The sequence below is a fragment of the Artemia sp. Qi Xiang Cuo genome, chromosome 2 (genome assembly GCF_049724085.1).
Source record: "Artemia sp. Qi Xiang Cuo chromosome 2, ASM4972408v1, whole genome shotgun sequence".
In the NCBI taxonomy this organism is placed as follows: Eukaryota; Metazoa; Arthropoda; class Branchiopoda; order Anostraca; family Artemiidae; genus Artemia; species Artemia sp. Qi Xiang Cuo.
In genome coordinates this window covers 72,411,644-72,435,281 of record NC_142795.1, presented here as the reverse complement: position 1 = coordinate 72,435,281, position 23,638 = coordinate 72,411,644, and the positions used below count along the sequence as shown (strand labels likewise).

General features: G+C 35.7%; 1 protein-coding gene across 1 annotated transcript in view; it reads right to left on the bottom strand.

Annotated features, from left to right (window-relative positions):
* Window positions 1-23,638, bottom strand: part of LOC148955584 (lutropin-choriogonadotropic hormone receptor-like) — a 225,834-nt gene that overhangs the window by 135,819 nt on the left and 66,377 nt on the right. Inside the window, exon 3 of the mRNA XM_089107687.1 lies at window positions 19,207-19,350. Coding sequence (XP_088963813.1) covers window positions 19,207-19,350 — 144 coding nt within the window. The remainder of the gene's footprint in view (window positions 1-19,206; window positions 19,351-23,638) is intronic.

Genomic DNA, 23,638 nt, shown 5'->3' with positions numbered 1-23,638 from the left:
GTGACCATCAACTTCAAAGAACCATCCTTGTGGTCCATTGTCCTGGACGGTGGTAATTTCAGGGAACTCACAAGGAGTCTCAAGCCATTGATAGTTCCCACACGGAACAGAGTAGTGTGACATTGCCAAGGGGTACAATGAGTTCATGTCCAAGAACACTGCATTTGACTTTGGACCAGTGTTTTGTCCGCTTGGATCGGTTGATAAGACGTGATCCCCATGAAAAAAATACCCTCCCCTCATTGAAAGCTCTACACAAAGTTGTTGATCTATGTCGTTGATTAGGCGTATGTCCCCCCTGCTAATTTTTAAAATTAAATCCATCACTAAATGGGGTGTAGAAAAATAGTAGCCTATATCTAACCCGAACTCTGAATAGATCTGGTCTGTGTTCTTACAGACTATATCCAACAGAGTTAAAACGTCACTGGCCAAGTAAAGTCTACAATAATCCCACCCATTTTTACAATCCCCCTTGGACCACACCTTCTTGGCAAACTCATACTCCTCGGCTGTGCATTCACTGTTGGTCAGTGAATTGTAAAAAGCTTCAATTGAAGGTCGTTACTCCTCACTTAAGCGAGCACCAGAGCAGTAATAATCGTATGTGTATATACCTTTGCAGGTCAACAGGTCATACATTTCACTGTCTGTAAAGTGTTGTTTAAGCAAGGGAAAGCTATCAAAATTGTCGCTTTTTTTCACTTGAATCGATTGACTCAATTTCTTTAGGACAAAACTAAATGAATATAAAAATCTAAATTTATTCCAACCCGTACACCCATTATAAACTGCCTACCCTTTAAGCTATAGAAGCACTAACGTCTCGGCTGATTTGGGAATTATGTTATAGGTATATGAATTCTATTCCCCTGGACTCTCTACTCCCCCTCCCCCCCGATGACTACTTGCCCGTGCCTGTACAATACATTTTAAATAATAATAGGAATAATGAATAAAAACAGGGATAAAAACTGTTGGCTAACATTTAAATTACACGATTGATACGCAACCCCTCTAAACTTACGCCCTCCCGAGGATATTTCCTGCCACACATGGTCCTGATCTCTAACTGTTCCCCGCCCCCCTCGTTTCCCTTTAGTCCCCTTATCCACCTCTGCAAACTCCCCTTACAAACCCAACATATTTTTTGATTTTTAATCGCGAGACGATCCTTTGCAGACAGCACCATTGGATAATGGGTATTTCTCAAACGAGAAATAGCATCATTAGCCGTGCCAATAAATTTAGTCAATGCCTTGTTCAGGCACTCCCCCTCATCCCCTGTGTCGACTATTTCTAACACCCGCAGGGTGTTACAACTATCTCTTGGTGCGTGAGCGTAGGACACTTCAATGGCTTGAAGTTCTTTGACTCGGTTTGAACATTGGGGGTCGTGCACCCCCACTAGCTTAGCTTCACAATCCAAAGATATTTTTTTGCACTGGAGAAGGGTATTTTGAAATTTTTTAACACGTAGAATTGCCCTATCCCCTGAAACCGTTTCCACTGTCTGATATCCGTGGCGGCTACCATGCCTCATATCATTTTGTAAATTTAGTTCACTCCACAATCTAGATAGACCTGTTGGACAGTAGAAACGGGTCCCCCTATGCCTACCCTCCCCAAGAACTCAACTAATGTCAGTGATAGGGTTTAAATGTCCGATTGCATTTGGTTCACTAAGCGGCGTGTGAAACAACCCCCCACAGTGTTTAACCACATCAACTGACGGACCCCTTAGGGGGAAAACCACCCCCTTCTTTTTAGAGTGAATCCCATCTTCAAATTCAGTTTTGTATTGTACCACAGTAACGCCAATATTTATATGGCCATTAGCCCTTTCAAACATTTCAATAGATCGAAGCGTTACTGGGTATTTCCCCTCTAAGCAAGAAAAATCTACAATGGAAAAACGAACCCTTCCTTCCCATGCACAGTCTATACGTCCAAATTTGTCTTGGTAGCTTCATCTGCTAGAGGCTGAAATGCGGAGATGAGGAAAGCATATCTGACACACTTTTGACCTGTGTCAAAACATATCCGCTGGACACCTTGAAAACCTTCTATATCTGTATTATCTTTGAAAAGTCCTGCTCTGTTCCCACCTGCCCCCCCTCTTAACTTAAGATCGTTCTTTATTTTACCAATAGGTACAATTAAATTTTCCATATTTACAACTAATGAGCCACTTCCATTTTCGATATAGTTCTCGAGATGCGTTATAATTTGATCAACCCAATCCGTGAAAGCTCCCTCAAAATTTTCTAAATTTGAATAAACCAAACGCATCTCTGAATGTATAAAATGATAATAAACTTCTCTTTTTCCCTCATTTAAATAAAACACTTTTAGAATAATGGAGACCTTAATTGAATCCCTACCTCCCCACAATTTAATTTGATTCTCCAGAAGTGCACGAATTTTGTCTACATAGGCATGCACAATTTCTATAGGGTCAAAAACAAAATTACCACACAAAAGCGAATTAAAAGGGTCACCAAACAGTGCAGTGAAAACAACTATATTATTTAAAATTGTGTTGGACAGCTGAAAGTCTGGGAGAGTTGTACCCTCCTCCCCCGCTGGGGTATTTACCCCGCCCCCCAGCGGGTCAACAAAATCTGGCGAATGCTCCACGTCAGTTGGTCGAAGTGGAGTCGTTAGGGTATCGGAGGTTGGAGGGTTACCAGTTAAGTCCCGGGTAAAATCGTCTAAAATTTTCAATGTGTTTGGACTTAGCAAAGGTAAGTCACCCTGTTCAACTTTCCTATTATATAAATTAGTTAAAAAATCATCTAGAAACTCGTCAATTTTATCTGGAATTTGGTGTAAATCATCCTCTTGTGAATTTTTGGAGAACTACGTCTGTGCATCTACTTCTCCTTCTCCAACAGATGAGCAGGAGTGAGATGTGGAGTATGAAACCAGGACAAACTACAAATGAAAAAATTTTTTATTTCCAAAGTGTTAAAATCACCCCTACTGCTTTTAAAATTTGGATTATTATTGCTTAATAACATTTGGTTAATACAACTGAAGATAATCTAAGATATGACATAGAAGGCGACAATTTGGTCGTTTATTTTCAAAGTGTTCAAATTTTTTTTTTTTCGGCGCTCTCCCCCACCCCCCCCCCCTAACCATGCCCCACAGCGCTTCCCGGCCCATCCGTGGCGCTTCTCAGAGCCACAGCGCATCCTTGTGGCGCTTCACGGCCCCCGCATCGCTTCTCGCGATGCTTCACGAGCCCGTGGCGCATCCCAGTGGCACTTCCCTGACCCATGGTGCATTCCCCGGCACTTCCCAAAGCTTGCCCCCACAACACTCTCCGGACCCATCGGCAACTTCCGGGCTCCGTGGCTCCCATCCGTTTACCTACTGCCCCAAAAAACCGTATTGTTAGGGGACAGAAGCCGTTTCGCCTACTTCCCATACAGGTTGTCTATTACTCCAAATGAGCCTAGATTATTTTTAATCTCATGTCTGTTCTGTTTCCAAGCGTATTCTCTGGGAAACAGTACAATTAAATTCGAGAACAGTTAATTCTTATTCAACAATGTTTCCACATCACTAAAATATTAGCAAGGCTTTGCAAGATTGACAGTTATTTTAAAAGATCAGAGCGCAAATTAGGGGGTCCATTTGTAACAAATAGATAAATGTTAATAATGTCACTCAGTTCATTCTCTTGAAACTTTGTGATAATCAATTGTGAAAAATAGGGGATTTTGAGTTTCAGATGGTGAACATTAATTGAAATTACCCATGAAAAATATTCGCTTATGTGATAACGGTGAAGAAATAGCAACAGAGAATATAGCAAAGATTAGAAAAAATAGCATTTTGAGTTTCAAAGTCAGTGATTATTAATAGAAATGACCTAAAAATATTCACTTATGAAATATCGGAGCGATATCAAAGATTAGAAAAAGAGCGGTTTCATTTCAGAAATTACATTTAGATATCTCCCAGGGAGGGAGGGAGCAGAGAAAAGAGTGGTTTCATTGTAAAAAATTACATTTAGATATCTCCAAGGGAGATAAATTTAAAAGCAATGGTTGGGGCGAGGGTTTAATATCTCCCAGAGATAAGTTTATATAGGGATTGAAAAGGACTGAAAAATGAATAAATAGAAAGGTAGGAAAAAACGCTTACATTTGCATATCCCGGCTGCACTTGGGTGCCGGATGGTCCAGGTAGTGCCTGTTGGAGGGTGGACGGGGCGGCAGCACTATGTTCTTGTGCGACTGGGCCGGCTATTTCACGATCTTGCATAGCTTCAGTAGGGTTGGTAGCCGTCCACTCTCTCTTTAACATAAACCCAGGCTGCATTGGGGCTGGCACTGATGGGGCTGTCTTGTCATCTCTGGCTTTCTTAGCAGGCGGCGGTGCCATACATTCTTCACAATTTGCCTTAAAAAGAAGAGAAAAAATTAGTATCAAAATAATTTGCCCCCTTTTTTATAGAAAGAAAGTTAGCACCATCATCCATATAATTTTGTTTAGTTTATCGCTAAGAAAGCACAACGTAAAAAATTTCGTGAAATATACTAATTGCATCCTTTTTTTGAATCTGAGAATTACGACTCACTGAGCCATTCAAAATCCGGCCTAGTTTGTATATTTATCACACCCCCAGAAAAACAGCCCACGGAAAATAACCCCCACGGAAAATATCCCTGAGAAAAGACATGGAAAAATATCCCCCTTCCTCCACCGAAAGATATGGTAAAAATGCTATTCAATTTACGCATAATAAAAGCAATGTATCTTTTTCTTAAACTCACCCCCCTTACTTTTCACGCGAAGAAACAGTTTGTTTTCACCTTACAATGATGACGATAGACTTGAGGCATGGCCCCCCTCCCCTGTCGCCACTGTCCCAAATATATTGTTAGATCTTAATTTGAAAATAACGAGATTTCACTGGTTCTCCAAAAAGAGATTGTATATGCCTGCGCTTAATAAATTGCAATTGTCTGCATGAAACCGCTTTAATTTGACAGGAGAAAAACATCCCATTTTGATCTGAGAAACCTTTTTACAGGAAGTGCTTTAAAAGGGATGACAGCTAATTTTAGCCACGCACTGGAGTCTTGTGTCAAAACAGAACGGCATTTTCACTAAAAATTGACAGAAGTCAGCGGTCACTTTAGCTGGAAATATCGATAAAAAGAGTATTATTTCTATTGCAAGAATTAAAGTCGTAAGGAGTGGGGGTTTAGATGGTTAAACAGAGCATATTTTATAGTCTTCTAACGACTATAAAGATGGCATAGTGGAGTTTGTATTAGAGTGGGAGGCGGGGGGGGGGGATTTAGCTGGAAATATAGAGGGAAGGAATTTATCAAAATGGTATTTCTTTTTGCGAGAATTTGGGGTTGTAAGACAATGGGGGAATGGATGGGGATATTGTTAGACCCTAATTCGAAAATAACTTGTTTCTCTACTTCCACACAGGTTGTGTAGGTCTTAGCTTAATTATTGCATCATTGTGTTTTAATTTGACGGAAGAATAGTTCCGTTGACCCCGTTTGTAAGCCGGAAATGGTGATAGCTAATTATAGGCCTCGCACCAGAGAGCCTTGTGTCAAAACCAGAGCAAGCTAATAACAACAGAGCGATGGATGTCTCAGAGAAAATATTACAATTGAGAAAAGTCAAACTTTAACGAAAAGAGAATTATTTCTTTTTGCGAGAATTTGGGATTGTAAAACAATGGTGGGGGGGGTTAGGTTTTGAGGGTAAAAGAATATATTTTATGTATTCCATTGATTATAATGATGTTTGTATGGTTTGGGGGGGGATTTGGGGTAAAGGAATATATTTACGTTTTAGCTGAACATACTGGAGGATGTCCAAGGAAAATTCGTTTGAAAATAAAAAATGTACTTACATTGCAAATTGTAGTTGACACGGCTTCTAATTCATCAATATTATCCATTGTTGTTTACACTGTGTCACAATACTTTCTGATAATTGAATTACATTGCATGTCCGTTATATATGAAATCTCAAGGGCGAATTGTTATGTAACGGGGAAATCATATGTAAGCAGGCCTCTGATTGGCTGAGAAGGAGGATGTATCCGACTCGCTGATTGGCTGAGAAGGAAACACGTGATCTAACTGTTTCCGGGAAAGTCATAACATTTTGGCTCGAGAGCAACAACAACAAATACTATTTCTGGACACCATGACATTCGCCTCGAGCATGTACATGACCAAAACAACAACAAATACTATTTCTGGATCATAACATTCGCTGAGAGCGTGCACTTACAACAACATCAAATACTATTTCTGGACACCATGACATTCGCGATCGATTACGCAATCAATTTCTCGGAAATTCACTTCCCCCTCGAGCCCTAGATCAATAACATTGTTCCCGTTAGAATTCAATGCGCATGTGCAACCTTCGCCCCGGAGCTATTACACATAGAAACATCAAATAAATTGACCTTGGAAAAAGAGGTCATTGACCCCATTACGTAATCTTTCCCCCTAGGGAGGCTATGCCCTGATTTGGACCATAAACCACGTGGTGATCGTGGGAGTTTTAAAAAAAGTGTCCGGATCGGGATTCGAAGGGGTGGTGTAATCGTCGGACCTCCTGACCCCTCTCTACTACTAACACCCCTCTCACACCCACCATTTCCCCAAACACATCCAACTAAAATTTTTAGATATCCATTATTGTTCGACGTTTTTGAAAAGTCTGGAAATTATGTTTTCGAGGATGACACTCCCCCGACAGTCCTCAGGGCTAGGCTTGTGCTATATGCCCTAGGGGCATATAAGTTTTTTTTTATAGAAAGCGTTATCGTAGAAACTTCAAAAAGGAATCATTCGACTGAAAATTGAAACGGCTAGTGCCCTTTTTAATAGTCGAAAGTGATTGGAGGATAACTTTCCCCCCCCCCCATCTCACACCCACCCTTTTCCCGAACACATCCTATAAAAACTTTGAGATAGATGTTTTGTTCAATGTAGTTGAAAGGTCCGGCAATAATGTCTTTGAGGATGACAACCCCCTTACAGCCCTGATCGCAAAGGTTATAAGGTTTTCCTTGGGACATATAAGGTTTTTATAGAAAGTTTTGTCGCATCAACTTTAAAAATGGCTCATTCGATTGGAAATTGAAAGGGCTAGTGCCCTTTTTAATAGTCGCGAGTTATTGGAGGGCAACAAACCCCCCTCTCACGCCCACCATTTCCCCAAACACATCCAATCAAAATTGTGAGATAGTCATTTGTTCAGCGTAGTTGAAAGTTCTGGAAATTAGGTCTTTGAGGATGATAAACCCCTCACAGTCCTCAGGGCAAGGGTTGTAATTTATGCCCTGGGGGCATATAAGGTGTTTATAGCAAGCATTATCGCAGAAACTCAAAAAGGGTTCATTCGATTGGAAATTGAAAGGCCTAGGGCCCTTTTTAATAGTCGAAAGTGATTGGAAGGCTTGGCATTTTTATAGTAAAGATCGACATGGGCACAATGTATTATTTTTTTTCCTTTTTTTTGAGACCAGGGCATTTCGTATCGAAGGAGTTGTCTTAGGAACTTGGAAAAGGGCTCATTCGATTGAAAATAGAAAGGCCTAATGCCCTTTTTGATGGTCAACAGTGATTGGAGGGCAACTAGTCCCCGTCCCAAGCCCACCCTCCCATTTTCCCATTATGTTTGAAAACTAAATGTTGCCTTAAGACTAAATCAAAATGCACTGTGTTAAAGCTAATACCCAATAAGGCATCTCAGCAGTATCCCAAGAACGACTGAGGGTATTATGTTCAAACTCTCAAGGCTACTTCTGCTCTTAAAATTTAACCAAATCAAAATAGCGTACGTATATCCAAGCTATCAAAGAAAGTAAACAGAATTTTTTTGCGAATAGTATCAAGTTTTCCATTTCAAGTCAACTAGAGGAGGTATGAAACTAAATCAAACACTACTATTTGCGTCCAGATTTTTATAAGGGTGTATTTTGACATATGTTGTTAAAAATTGCTGAAAATTTTTCTCCAGCACACAAATAGTAGGCCAAACTATAAAGTCTTAAGAAAACGAAAAGGTTTAAAGAAAGATTTTCTTTTTCCCTGAAAAAACTATATCAATATAAAACGAAGAGAAATTAATTAAGAAAACTCTTTCCACAAAATAAGTTTATCAAAGAAAAGTAAAGAACTCCATTAAACCAAAAATGAGCAAAAATAAAATCAAATAATCTACCAAGAGAGAAACTACCACAAATCAGCATCGATAAATAAATTAAACCCAAAACGAACAGGAATTACAATAAATAACCGAGTCAAACTGAAAAACGAGCAGAAATTAACATGAGTTGGGCTCAAAACCCCTATGCCTTCCCAAGGCCGGACCATAATTTGCACTTTACTTAAAAAAATACAAATGAATGTGCATTGTCAGTTTAATATACATATACTGATATTTAGTAACCAAAGTGTTAATATTATTTGATTTATTAAAGTTATAAAAGTAAAAATATTTATATTTTTTCAGTAAAGCGCAAATTATGTTATGGCCTTGGGAAGGCATAGGGGTTTTGGGCCCTACTCATTTTACTTTCTGCTCGAGGATCTTGCAAATGCCTCTCTCAGCAAGAGCTAATTACATAGAAATTTTAGCTTAAAAATTTTAGTAATGACATTCGATGTCGAGTCTTATGCACTTTCTTTTCCACTAAATCTTGAATTGTCCATTGGAATGCCCTTTGGAACTATATTAGAACAGTACTATGGCTCCAGGATTATTTAAAAAAAATTCCACCTTTCTGGATCCCACTTGAATAGTTAGCTTTCTTGTTACTGCACTTATAGTTAGGTACATAAGTGCCAATTTTTATGGTAAAAGCACAAAAATTTTCAGATATATGTAGAAAAATACGGAAAATCTGACAGCGGACAGAACAACATTTTCTGAGCACGTTTTTCTGCGTTTGACAACGTTTTTCCGTACGGAAAACCGTGTAATTTTGAAATTGAAGGATTTGGACGTTTAAAGGGTTGTTTCTGGTTGATTCAGGTCTGCTGATTCTGAACATGTGCCCACTTTCGAAATCAGATCAGTAGTTTCCGAGTTATCGTCATTTTCATCATCGCGGGTCGTACTCTTTTCTGTATGCTGAGGTAGTAGATGCGCTTAGGGTATATTTCATGGCTAAATCGAGTATGCTGAGTCTGAAAATGTGTTACTTTTAATATCCAACCATCCCTTACTGAGATATCATCATTTTTATCATCGCCGGGTGTAGGCTGTCTTTCATACTTCTACATTACAAACTCTTGTTCACCTTAATCTGCAAGTGACGACTGTGGTCTGAATGAATGGACCATTTGCGGGTTTAAAAACGCTACTCGAAATACCTCTAATCGCTATCAGGCTTAACAAAGAAAAGAAGAAAATCCACGTGGCACGTACTTTTTAAAGAGAAAGCACATGCGAAGAGAACACATCAGAACTCTGGATTCTGATGTAGTTATGATTGCAACAGCATTTTTCCAGCAGCTTCAGATAAAAACTTGTTTGTCATCTATGGAAATGGAGCAAAGACGAAAATGCTGCTCATTCACGATATTACTTATCGTCTAGGACCTGACAGGTCTCGCAGCCTTCTCTTTTTGTATGCCTTCTCTGGATACTTCTCCTTTTGCTTTTCATGGAGAGCATGGTGTTTGGAAGACCTGGAGAGCTGTGAAATCCATTCTTCCGACTTTCGTTACACTGAGTACATCAGGACCCCCGTTCCTAGATTGCCAGTCTACAGAAATCCAGCGATTCGTCGTCATTCAAGAAAAATCAATCGGCTTCTATGAATTGAACAGTCTGTGGATGGAGTTTTTCACACGAAAAACAGCCAGAATGGAAAGACTGCCCCCAATAGAGGCTGCTCTTGAGCAGCATACCAACATCGTGTTGTCCGGAACTTTCCCCACTGGATCCAGGTTTATACGGCTGGGTGAAGCATGACGGAAGCTGGGAGCCTTGACTAATCTTCCTGAGGCAGCGACAATTTGCAAAAACTGCTCAAATGTGGCTGTCAAACGAAGTGCAATAACAGGTGCAAATGTGCAAAAGCTTCCCTTAAATGCACAGATCTCTGTTCGTGCAAAGGTTGTGATAATAAGTACAATCAGTAATGCACTTTTTGTAGCTTTAATTGTCAGAAGCCGATTTCGACCTGTATTCCTGTCCATGAGAACCTCGTTTTCTTTTTTAGCAGTCTTTATGATGAAACAAGTCGAAATAGGCAATTTCATTCCTATGATCCATGTGATTGTTTATCTATTTTGAAATACCTGAAGTAGTTTAGCATTCTACATTTTATCATCATAATAGTGCGCTTTTTATGTCAGAAGTTCCTTAAGTCAAGCTGTTTGAGTTGAATAAATGTTTTTTTTTACAGAAAGCTTGCTGAGAAGATCTGAAACGCTAATTAATTACTTACAGTCAAAAACGTATGATCTCCTTCAGAATGTTATAGGGAGGGCATGAGTTCTTGTTAAAGTATGGCATAGAAACTGTAGTTATGAAACTGGTAAATCCTGAACAAAAAACCGATTGCAAAAATAACCATATTTTTGGAATTAAGACACTCGAATTAGTCAGAAAAGAGATCTTAAACTCGGTCATCGTTCAATCTCGAAATTCGCGTTTTTTGTCTTCGCGCAGAAGAACGCAAAGTAGTGCAGAACCACGGATAAAAATTTAAATTTACGACTTAGTCGATTCTTCCCATTTTCCGTAACATGTTCACCAGTTTCTATGCGATTACGATGAAAAATAAAAAGTCAGAAAGCGAAAATTACTCAGAAGTACATGGAGCGCAGTGATGAAAATAATGATAACTCAGCAGCCAGGAGTCGGACGAAAAAAGTAAGCATATTTTTGGGATCAAGAGAGAAAAATTAGTTAGAAAAATCCCTCTGATCCTAAAAATTTTCCACTCTGAAAGTCAGCTATATTTTCCCGCGTGGAAAAACGTAAAACGGCGTGAGTAGAGTGCTAAGTACCATTTTGCTTGCCTCCATAGGAATTACCATGCTATTTGCTTGCCTTATGTTCCCTTTGTACCTTTCCAAGCAACGTGATTAAACACGTTTTGAAACTACATGCTATTTGCTTGCCTTATGCTCCCTTGGTACCTTTCCAAGCAAAGTGTCAAAGAGAGTGAGTAGAACCTGTCAAAGAGTTTGATAACCTCTAGCTTAAAGGCATATCATTGAGTTTGATTAAGAATGCAACATGTCTAGAATTGATGGCATATGCTGTTGAATCATTTACCAAAAAATAGCTCCATTTGCAAAAAAAAGGTTCAGCATTTGCGAATTGGACTCTATGAACAATATTAATTAATGTTTGAATAGTAGGAGCGTGAATGATTCTAATTAGTGATTGGATCGTATTAAAATGGAGAAAAAGGATTAAAGTGATTAGCAGTTAAGGTAACCCTGAAGAGCATGTTAACTCATAGCATATTTATTATAAATTTGGTACAATATCAATCTATGGAAATGGTTAACGATGATAACATGGTCTTATGACTTGACCTAGCTTTACTTCTTCGATGTGTTCTGTATAATACACAAGTGGCGTTTGAACAGTGTTGTCAATTTAAAATAGAGTTTAACGTTATAGTATACTAAAAAGTCGATACTAAGAGAGATGTAGATGGAAAGAAAAGAATTTTAATAATGGATAGCTTTACTTCTTCGACGTGTTCTGTATAATACACAAGTGGCGTTTGAACAGTGTTGTCAGTTTAAAATAGAGTCTAACGTTATAGTATACTAAAAAGTTGATACTAAGAGAGATGTAGATGGAAAGAAAAGAATTTTAATAATGAAATTCAGAACAAACCTTAGAAATCCTTGCAAATCAAGTAGTAAGGTGTATGTGAGTACGAACCATCAAGGATCATAAGCACCAACGTGCGCGCACGTAACCTCGTCTAAATTAACCTTAAAAAATGAAATAAAGCTATGTAGACTTTGCATGTCTCTCTCTCACTATGCATGCGCCGTCGCGGGGTACATTCCATGTCTTTCTCGGTTTTTGTGTCTAAATCTACGTATTTGTATGTGTTTTTATCTCTCTCACTCTTTTTGCCTGTGTGTCTGGGCGGGTGTTTGCTTATTCCAATGCATGTCTTGCCACTCTAAGTGAACCTAAATTAACTAAACTTTTTGAATTTCTCTCTCACTATAACTGTGTGTCTGAGCGGGTGTGCTGCCATCTATAACTAGTATAACCTAAATTCAACGTAAGGATGCATGAAGTCAAAATGAATAGAACTTGGATTTTATGACTGTTATATGATGTATCCGATAAAAACTTTGAAAACGAATTTATTCTTTCTGGTACTTAGATTTTGTCAATTTTATCCGCTGTATCTGACATGTCATGTTGATAATGCATTTAAGGGATGTTGATAAAGCATTTATTCACATTGATACTTAGATTTTGTCGATTGTATCCCATGTATCTGAGAAAGGGATGTTGATATAGAATTTCATAACGCTGATGCTTAGATTTTTGTCAAGTTTATCCCAAGTATTCGAGAAAGGGATGTTGATATAGAATTTAATAAATTTGAGACTCAGATTTTGTCAATTTTATCCGATATAGTCGACAAATGATGTTTATAATGCATTTCAAGGATGTTGACAAAGCATTTATTCGCTCTGATACTTAGATTTTGTCAATTTTATCCCATGTATCCGAAAAAGGGATGTTGATATGGAATTTAATTACTCTGACACTTAGATTCTGTCAGTTTTATCCGACATATCCGACAAAGGATGTTGATAATGAATTTATTCACTCTGATACTTAGATTTTGTCAATTTTATCCCATGTATCCGACAAAGGGATGTTGATATAGAATTTAATTATCCTAATACTTAGATTCTGTCAATTTTATACAATATATCCGACAAAGGATATTGTTAAAGCATTTATTCATTCTGATATTTAGATTTTGTCAATTTTATTCAACATGTCCGACACAGGATGCTGAAAAAGCATTTATCCAATCTCATTTTTAGATTTTTTCATTATAATTGTTGTAACTGATAAAAGGTGTTGACACAAAATAAATTATTCACTCTGATGCTTAGATTTTATCAATTTTATCCGACATATCCGACAACGGATGTTGATAATGAATTTATTCACTCTGACACTTAGATTTTGTCAATTTTATCCGATGTAACTGGCAAAGGATGTTGATAAAAAAAATATTCACTCTATCACTTAGATTTTGTCAATTTTAATCTTTGTATCCGAAAAAAGGATGTTGATGCAGAATTTAATCACTCTGATACTTAGATTTTGTCAATTGTATCCGACATATCCGATAAAGGATGTTGTTAAAGCATTTATTCATTCTGATATTTAGATTTTGTCAATTTTATTCGATGTATCTGGCAAAGGATGTTGATAAAAAAATTATTCACCCTGATACTTAGATTTTGTCAATTTTATCCGACATATCAGACAAAGGATGTTGATAATGAATTTATTCACTCTGATATGTATCTGGCAAAGGATGTTGATAAAAAAAATTACTCGCTCTTATACTTAGATTTTGTCAATTTTATCCGACATATCCGATAAAGGATGTTGTTAAAGCATTTATTCATTCTGAAATTTAGATTTTGTCAATTTTATTTGATGTATCTGACAAAGGATGTTGATAAAAAAAATTATTCACTCTGACACTTATATTTTATCAATTTTATTAAATGTATCTGGCAAAGGATGTTGATAAAATATTATTCACTCTGATACCTAGATTTTGTCAATTTTATCCGACATATCCGACATAGGATGTTGATAATAATTTTATTCATTGTGAAATTTAGATTTCCTCAATTTTATTTGATGTATCTGACAAAGGATGATTATAAGAAAATTTATTAACTCTGACACTTAGATTCTGTCAATTTTATCCTATGTATCCGAGAAAAGGATGTTGATATAGAATTTAGTCACTCTGATAGTTAGATTTTGTCAATTTTATCCGACATATCCGATAAAGGATGTTAAAGCATTTATTCATCTGAAATGTAGATTTTGTCAATTTTATTTGATGTATCTGATAAAGGATGTTGATAAAAACATTTTATTCACTATGACACTTATATTTTATCAAATTTATTCGATGTATCTGGCAAAGGATGTTGGTAAAAAAAATATTCACTCTGATACTTAGATTTTGTCAATTTTATCCGACATATCTGACAAAGGATGTTGATAATGAATTTATTCATTCTGATACTTATATTTTGTCCATTTTATCCGATGTATCTGGCAATTGATGTTGATAAAAAAAATTTATTCACTTTAACAATTAGAATTGGTCAATTTTATCCTCTGTTTCCGAGAAAAGGATGCTGATATAAAATTTAGTCACTCTGATACTTAGATTTTGTCAATTTTATCCGACATATCCGATAAAGGATGTTGTTAAAGCATCTATTTATTCTGAAATTTAGATTTTTTCAATTTTATTTGATGTATCTGACAAAGGATGTTGATAAAAAATTTATTCGCTCTGACACTCATATTTTATAAATTTTATTCGATGTATCTGGCAAAGGATGTTGTTAAAAAAAATATTCACTCTGATACTTAGATATTGTCAATTTTATCCAACATATCTGACAAAGGTTGTTGATAATGAGTTTATTCGCTCTGATACTTAGATTTTGTCAATTTTATCCAATGTATCTGGCAAAGGATGTTGATAAAAAAATTTATTCACTCTGACACTTAGATTTTGTCAATTTTATCCTATTTATCCGAGAAAAGGATGCTGATGTACAATTTAGTCACTCTGATACTTAGATTTTGTCAATTTTATCCGACATATCCAATAAAGGATGTTGTTAAAGCATCTATTTATTCTGAAATTTAGATTTTGTCAATTTTATTTGATGTATCTGACAAAGGATGTTGATAAAAAAAATTATTCGCTCTGACACTTATATTTTATCAATTTTATTCGATGTATCTGGCAAAGGATGTTGTTAAAAAAAAAATATTCATTCTGATACTTAGACTTTATCAATTTTGTCCGAAATATATGACAAAGGATGTTGATAATGAATGTATTCACTCTAATACTTATATTTTGTCAATTTTATCCGATGTATCTGGCAAAGGATGTTGATAAAAAAAATTATTCACTCTAACACTTAGGTATAACATCCTATGTATCCGAAAAAAGGATGTTGATATAGAATTTAGTCACTCTGATACTTAGATTTTGTCGGTTTTATCCGACGTATCCGATAAAGGATGTTGTTAAAGCATTTATTCATTCTGAAATTTTGATTTTGTCAATTTTATTTGATGTACCTGACAAAGGATGTTGATAAAAAAAATTATTCACTCTGACACTTAGATTCTGTCAATTTTATCCAATGTGTCTTAAAAAAGGTGTTGATAAAAAAAATGTATTCACTCTAACAATTAGATTTTAGAGTCAACTTTTTCCTATGTATCCAAGAAATGGATGTTGATTAAGAATTTAATCCCTCTTATACTTAGATTTTGTGAAATTGCTGTATTGTCTGTCTAGGAAGCGAAATCAATCGATAATGAATTTTAATAAGAAATTTATTCATTTTTTTCACAGTTTCATGAATTAGATTTATATATTGCATATACCAGAGCTGAATTCAAGAAAGAGTTTGTTACTTACTTACTTACAATTTTTTCATACCGACATATCCAACAACGGATTTTGATAAAGAATTTATTCATTCTGATAGTATTTTCGTGTTTTTTTGCAAGCCATTCGTACTATACCTTAAACGCATTCAGATATTTCCTTGATAAAAAAAATTTTGTCCGACATATCCGACAGATGATGTGGATAAAGCATTTATTCAGTCTGATACTTAGATTTTGTCAGTTTTATCCGATGTATCTGACAGAGGATGTTGATAAAAAAATTATTCACTCTAACACTTAGATTTTGTCAATTATATTCGATGTATCTGACAAAAGATGTTGAGAAAAAAAAATTATTCACTCTGAGACTTAGATTTCGTCAATTTTATCCGACATGTCAATTTTATGTGGCATATCCGACAAATGATGTTGATAATGTATTTATTCACTCTGGTACATAGATTTTGTCAATTTTATCCGATATATTCGACAAAGGATGTTGATAAAGCATTTATTCACTCTGATACTTAGATCTTGACAATTATATTCGATGTATCTAACAATAGATGTTGATGTAAAAAAATTCGAGAAAGGGATGTTGATATAGAATTTAATCACTCTGATACTTATATTTTATCCAAGATATCCGACAAAGGTTGCTGATATAGCATTTAATCACTCTGATACTTAGATTTTGTCAATTTTATCCGTCAAATCCGACAAATGATGTTGATAAAGCATTTATTCAATCTGATAGTTAGATTTTGTCAATTTTATCCAGGATATCCGACAAAGGATGCACATTTTGAATCTGTTCCATAAAATAGTTTACCATGTTCTCTCTTGATATTGTAGTTATTGTCTTCTCTTAGTTCGTAATCAGTAGAATAATCATTATTCCATTTTAAGTCATACATAATTTTTACTGGTGTGTCATCGACAGGCTCAATATGCTTTTCGTCTTTGGTTTTATTTGATTCATTGACTGTTTCATCAATGGCAGTAGCGTTTGCTGGTACTTTGTTTTTCATCGATGTATCTTTATATGCCATAGTGATATTTTCTACCATTGCCCTTTTTATTTTACTGGCAATTTCACTGTGTATTATCACATTATTTTTACACATGTAACAGTTTCGGCACGTAGACAAGATATGGTTTACGATATTAGTAGACGAGTAGGTCTTTCTTTTTTTGATCTTCCGTTGAATGCTAATACCCGAAAGCTGACGATTGGATGTATCAGCAGGTAATGTTTTACCTACAACAGTAGCAAGGAGTTGTCATCTATCATCAACGATTATTTTTATGTTGGCATTCTCTTTGAGTGCAATCATCTCTGGAGATCTCAATCTTGCATATCCATCAACATAAGACTTGAATTTTTTCGGTACTCCAAAGAAATTTAATTCCTTACTGTCATGACAATGCATGCATACATTTCCAATAGTGCTACCACTTGTACTTGTTTCATGGTTTAAATACTTCTCCTTGTCGGCATTCAATGCTACAATAACGTTGTCATGTGAACACACTTTATTAAAATGCTCCAGCTTCACTTTTCTTTAAAGATATGTCTTATGTGTTTATCGTTCCACCGCGTAGAAAAATAATGATTTAATACATGTAATAAACTAGATAGTGTCGAAACCCGCCATAAAGTACCAGTGGGAAAGCCGCATCGTGTCTCTGAGCAAGCATAGAGTACAATTGTTAGAGCCGTAAGCATATTTTATGTCATTTTAAGATACGTAAGAAAAAATTGCATTATTTCGAAGTCCAAAAATATTTTTACTCCAATACAAAAAAAATGCTACTACAAACATTATTTTTCTAATAGTAAAGGTTATGACTAACATGTCTACACCATTCTCATTTTAAGTTTGGAAAATGTTAAATGTGATTTTTTTTGTTTTAAGTGTTTCATCTCATTCGAAGACATGTAAAAAAAAGTTGAGAAAAATATATCATGTTAAAACAAAATAATAAAAAAAAGTTAAAAAAATTCAAAAAAAAATCAAAAAAAATGGGGGGGGGGGGCTAAAAAGTTGGAGGGGAGAGGGGGCGCCCTTCAAGTTTGAGGGTAGGGGGCCCTTGGGGGTTGATGTCTCTGCTGGTTAGGGTCGTTTGTGCTTATGATCCTTGATGGTTCGTACTCACATACACCTTACTACCTGATTTGCAAGGATTTATAAGTTTTGTTATGAATTTCATTGTTAGAATTATTTTCTTGCTATCTACAACTCTCTTAGTATCAACTTTTTAGTATACTATAACGTTAGACTCTATTTTAAACTGACAACACTCTTCAAACGTCACTTGTGTATTATACAGAACACATCGAAGATGTAAAGCTATCCATTATTAAAATTCCTTTCTTGCCATCTACATCTCTCTTAGTATCAACTTTTTAGTATACTATAACGTTAAACTCTATTTTAAATTGACAACACTGTTCAAACGCCACTTGTGTATTATACAGAGAATATCGGAGAATTAAAGCTAGGTCATGTAACAAGACCTTTTTATCATCATTAACCATTTCCATCGATTGATATTGTACCAAATCAATAATAAATATGCTATGAGTTAACATGCTCTTCAGGGTTACCTTAACTGCTAATCACTTTAACCCTTTTTCTCCATTTTCATACGATCCAATCACTAATTAGAATCATTCACGCTCCTACTATTCAAACATTAATTAATATAGTTCATAGAGTCCAATTCACAAGTGCTAAACCTTTTTTTTGCAAACAGAGTTATTTTTTGGTAAATGATTCAACGCCATATGCCATCAATTCTAGACATGTGGCATTCTTAATCAAACTCGATGAGATGCCTTTAAGCTAGAGGTTATCAAACTCTTTGACAGGTTCTACTCACTTTCTTTGACACTTTGCTTGGAAAGATACCAAGGAAACATAAGGCAAGCAAATAGCATGTAGTTTCAAAACGTGTTTAATCACGTTGCTTGGATAGGTACCTAGGGAACATAAGGCAAGCAAATAGCATGGTAATTCCTATGGAGGCAAGCAAAATGGTACTTAGCACTCTACTGGCGCGATAATCACGTCGGAAAATGTGGTTCTGACCACAGTCAGATTCTCCATATTTTTCTGCACATGTCTGCCAAATTTCCTGCTTTTACTATAGATGCACTAACCCGACGCTTATGTACCTAACTATTAAAGACAGAAAATCAATCGATTTTATGCATGTAGAAAACGTACCAGCAAAGGAAACGGCTTACCTGGCCATTTTCTAGCAAATAGTCCACTTTACGAGGTTTCCAGCCAACTTTAGCCCATTGACTGAGGGATCATGATCCCTCGGAGGATCATGAACCCCCTTTTTGGTTGAGAAACAGTATACTACAATAACAATGATGCGTTAAATAAGTACTGAATCACTCCTAAGAAGAAAAGCAACAAAAACAATACCAATACATTCTTGTGTGTTTAAGAAACATAATATACAGTATTAATTCAAGAATGTACTTACAACTTTTTAAGATGTGGTAGATTAGTAAATGCGTTAGGGTCTATTCTTCTAAGTGGATTATGACCAAGTTCTACAAAATTCAACTGGTGAGTTGACTGGAAGATGCCACTTGGAATTCGTGAAATCTGATTATGGTAAAGGTACCTAAAATCATATTTAAAATTAAATTGTTAATCTATCAGCCTTGCATATAATATCCTTAAATAATTTCTGAGACCCAACTGCTTTCCCATTTACAAAAAAAAATTATGGAAGAAAAATACTTTTAATTTTAATAAAGCAGTGCAAAAGCACTGCTTTATTTAATTAAAAGCTATCATATTTAAATTAAAAGCTATCATATTTTATCATTTAAAAGCTATCATACAGATTTTGACACTGCAACTTTTTCAGCGCTGTCTTACGATAAAATTAAATTAAATTAAATTCTTTGTCAGGAGCTAAGCTGAAGCGAGGAGATTAATGCTGGATATTTTCAGTGTATGTAGATTCAATCCAAAGAGTAAAATTTATTTCGCTTAGATTATTCCAGTTCAGTTTCGTCATGGTTATTCCAGCGGACTCTTCTGATCTATCTCTTTTTTAAATTAAATAAAAAAAAAGTTTTTTCCACTAAAAGTAAGGAGCAACACTAAAACTTAAAACGAACAGAATTTATTCCGTATATAAAGGGGGTTGCCCCCCTCCTGAACACCTCGCTCTTCACGCTAAAGTTTTTTTTAGTACTTTTAAGAAAGCGTGTTATTGTTCTAATTAAAAGGCCCTTGTGTTTCAGGAGTCATTCTTAAAGAATTGAGACAAAATTCAAACTTTAGTTTAAAGAGCGAGATGTTGGGGAGGGGGCAACCACCTTTTTGTACGTAATAATTTCTGTTCGTTTTATTGAGACAGAAAAGAGAAAGCAAGACATATAAAAATAGTTTTGTATAAGAATTCTGGAAAATTCACGCAGTCCCTTACAAGTTCACTCCCTGGAAACTTCCCTCTCAATGGAAAATAAATTCCCCCGTGGAAAAACCCACAGCAGAAAATTTACCTCCTCCCCCATCCGACAATGTATGCATGCATCCCAATAACAAATAATATGCGTAAACAATGGACAAAATTGTAACTTAAAGACCTTCCCCCTGAGGCTGTGAGGGGGTCATGTTATACCCAAAGGCATAGTTATTGGGCCTTTTAAGTATGATGAACAAAATTGCTTCTCAAAATTTTGGCCGGATAATTTTGGGTAAAAAAGGGGCAGGGGAGGGGGTTGCCCTCCAGTTTTCTTGGTCACTTAAAAAGGACACTAGAACTTTTAATTTCCGGTCGTATGATCTTTCTTCTGGCAAAAAATAAAAACTTTCACATTTTTGGAGGTAGGAGCTGGAAACCTATATAATAGAATCCTCTGATACGCTGAATCTTATGGTGCAATTTCCATTAAGATTACTTGATTTTTAGGGTGTGTTTCCCTTCTTTTCGAAAATAAGGAAAATTTTCTCAGCCTCGTAACCTTTGATAGGTAAGACTAAATTTAAATAAATTTATATATTTGAAGTCCGAATAAAAGCCAATTCCTTTGACATACCTACTGGTAATCAAAATTCAGATTTTTAGAGTTTCGGTTACTATTGAGCCGGGTCATTCCTTACTTACAGTTTGTTACCATGAACTGTTTGATTAAATGATCCACTGACAAAAAGTGATATATAGTGAATGTAGTGATTTTTAGGAAAGGAAGTTCCATGTACCAGTCAAAGAGACCGCCCCTTTTGCATTCAGGCATGATGAGGCATGTTGAATTTTGGATAAAACTCAATTAAAACACAACCACTTCAGTTTTGTCATAATTTACAATCAATACTACAGGTTCAACATCCGGATTTAACTCAAAAGATTAAACTGCACACTGTGCGTTCCGGTTGCTGATGTACCCTTTGGAATGGATGCTTTTTGCATCCAATCAGGCTAAATCAATCTGCGAGCTGCAATAAACCACGCGAAATCGGGCTAAATTACCTGCACTCAACCTTCATTAGTACAGACATCATTACGTGGAATAGACGCCACGTTGCGTCGTTTATTTCAGTGTGTCACAATGAATTGGAGTAATGCCAATTGAATAGGTTGTTTTTTATAAAACCAAATCCAGTTATTATTCAGGAAGAAAAAAAAACAAAAAAAACAATAACCGTAGGAAAACAAGCCGAGCCTAAACTGACACATTTCAAGTTTTTTTATCAAACAGTTCGTGGTAACGAACTGTAAATAAGGAGCGACCCGGCTCAATGGTAACCGAAACTCTAGAAAACGGGTTATTGATACCAATAGATACATCAAAAGAATCAGATTTCAATGCTGATTTCAAATATATATAATTTTTATCAAGTTTAGTGCTACCCATCAAAAGTTACGCGCCTGAGAAAATTTGGCTGATTTTCAAAAAAAGGGGGAAAGACCCCCTAAAACTTATAGAACCTTAATGAAAATCACACCATCATTTTCAGCGTATCAGAAAACCCTACTATAGAGTTTTAAAGCTCCTATCTACAAAAATGTGGAATTTTACATTTTTTGCCCGAATAAATATCACGTATGCGTGTTAATTTTTTTTTTTTTTTTGTTTTTGTTTTTCCCAGGGGTGATCGTATCGACCCAGTGGTCCTAGAATATCGTGGGAGGGCTCATTGGCACGAAAATTAAAAGTTCTAGTTCCCTTTTTAAGTGACCAAAAAAATGGAGGGCAACTAGGCCCCCTCCCACGCTTATTTTTTTCCCAAAGTCACCCGATCAAAATTTTGAGATAGCCATTTTGTTCAGCATGGTCTAAAATATGTAAATATGTCTTTTAGGGTGACTTAATCCCCCGAAGTTCCCAGAGGGAGGGCTAAAAGTTATGAACTTTACCCAATGTTAACATGTAGTATTGGTTATTGGGAAGTATACAGAAGTTTTCAGGAGGTTTTTTTTCTGGTAGTGGGAGGGAAGGGTGGCTCGGTGGTTATGTTGGAGGATCTGTTCATGATGGAAGTTTTCATGGGGGAAGGGAAATTGCCATAAAGGGGGCGCCGGACTTGCCAGCATTATTTATTGGTTATTGGGAAGTATACAACCATTTTCAGGAAGGATTTTTTCTGGGGGGGGGGGGGGCTAGAGGAGGGGGTTACTCTGGAGAAAATTTACGTGGAGGATTTTTATTTGGGGTAAGAGACATTTCTATTAAGGGGGCGCCGGATTTCCAATCATTAGAAATTAAATCGATCATTAGACGATCAGAAATAAAATAAAAAAAACAAGTTTTTTCAACTGAAATGTAAGAAGGAATATTAGAACTTAAAACGAACAGAAATTATAACGTATGTGAGGGGGTTCTCCCCCAAGTCAATACCTCGCTATTTACGATACATTTTTTTTTAGCGCTTTCAAAAGAGCGATCTTTTCTAATTAAAAGGTCTTTGTGATTCAGTGGTTTGTGAATTAAATTTTTTTTTAACTTTTAACGTAAAGAGCGTGGTATTGATTAAGGGGAGAACCCCTTCATATAAGTAATAACATATAAGTAATAAAAAAAACAATAAAAAAACAAGCGATACGGCTCAATAGTAATCGAAACTTTTAAAAACGGAATTTTGATGTCAATAAATGTATCAAAAGAATGTGTTTATAATGCTGATCCTAAATATATAAATTTTATTAAGTTTAGTATTACTCATCAAAGGCTACAGGCCTGTGAAAATTTACTCGATTTTTTAAAGAGGGGGGAAACATCCCCTACAAGTGAAAGAATTTTAATGAAAATCACACCGTCAGATTCAGCGTATCAGAAAACCCTATTACATAGGTTTCAAGCTCATATCTGCAAAAATCTGCAACTTTGTATTTTTTGCCAGAAGAAAAATATACGAATATAGAAGTTAGTTACGTAAGTTAATTTGTAAAGACATCCATTTAGCAAAAGAAAAGTAAAATTTTTATGCAAATAAAAGCTGCATTAACTAAAAAACGATCAGAAATTAAATAAAAAAAACAAGTTTTTTAAACTGAAAGTAAGGAGCGACATTAAAACTTAAAACGAACAGAAATTATTCCGTATATGAAAGGGGCTGTCCCCTCCTCAACGCCTCGCTCTTTACGCTAAAGTTTGACTCTGTCTCACAACTTTATTTTTTAAAACAATAAAAAACTTTAGCGTAAAGAGCGAGGCGTTGAGGAGGGGACAGCCCTTTCATATACGGAATAATTTCAGTTCGTTTTAAGTTTTAATGTCGCTCCTTACTTTCAGTTTTTATAGATTAAAGAGGCTGCCATTCGTTTCTTGCACACTTACTTGTGGCTTGTGTGAAACTCAATTAAATTGTGAAGTTGCAATACTTATTAATTATTTTGTAAATTTATGTAATATATATATATATATATATATATATATATATATATATATATATATATA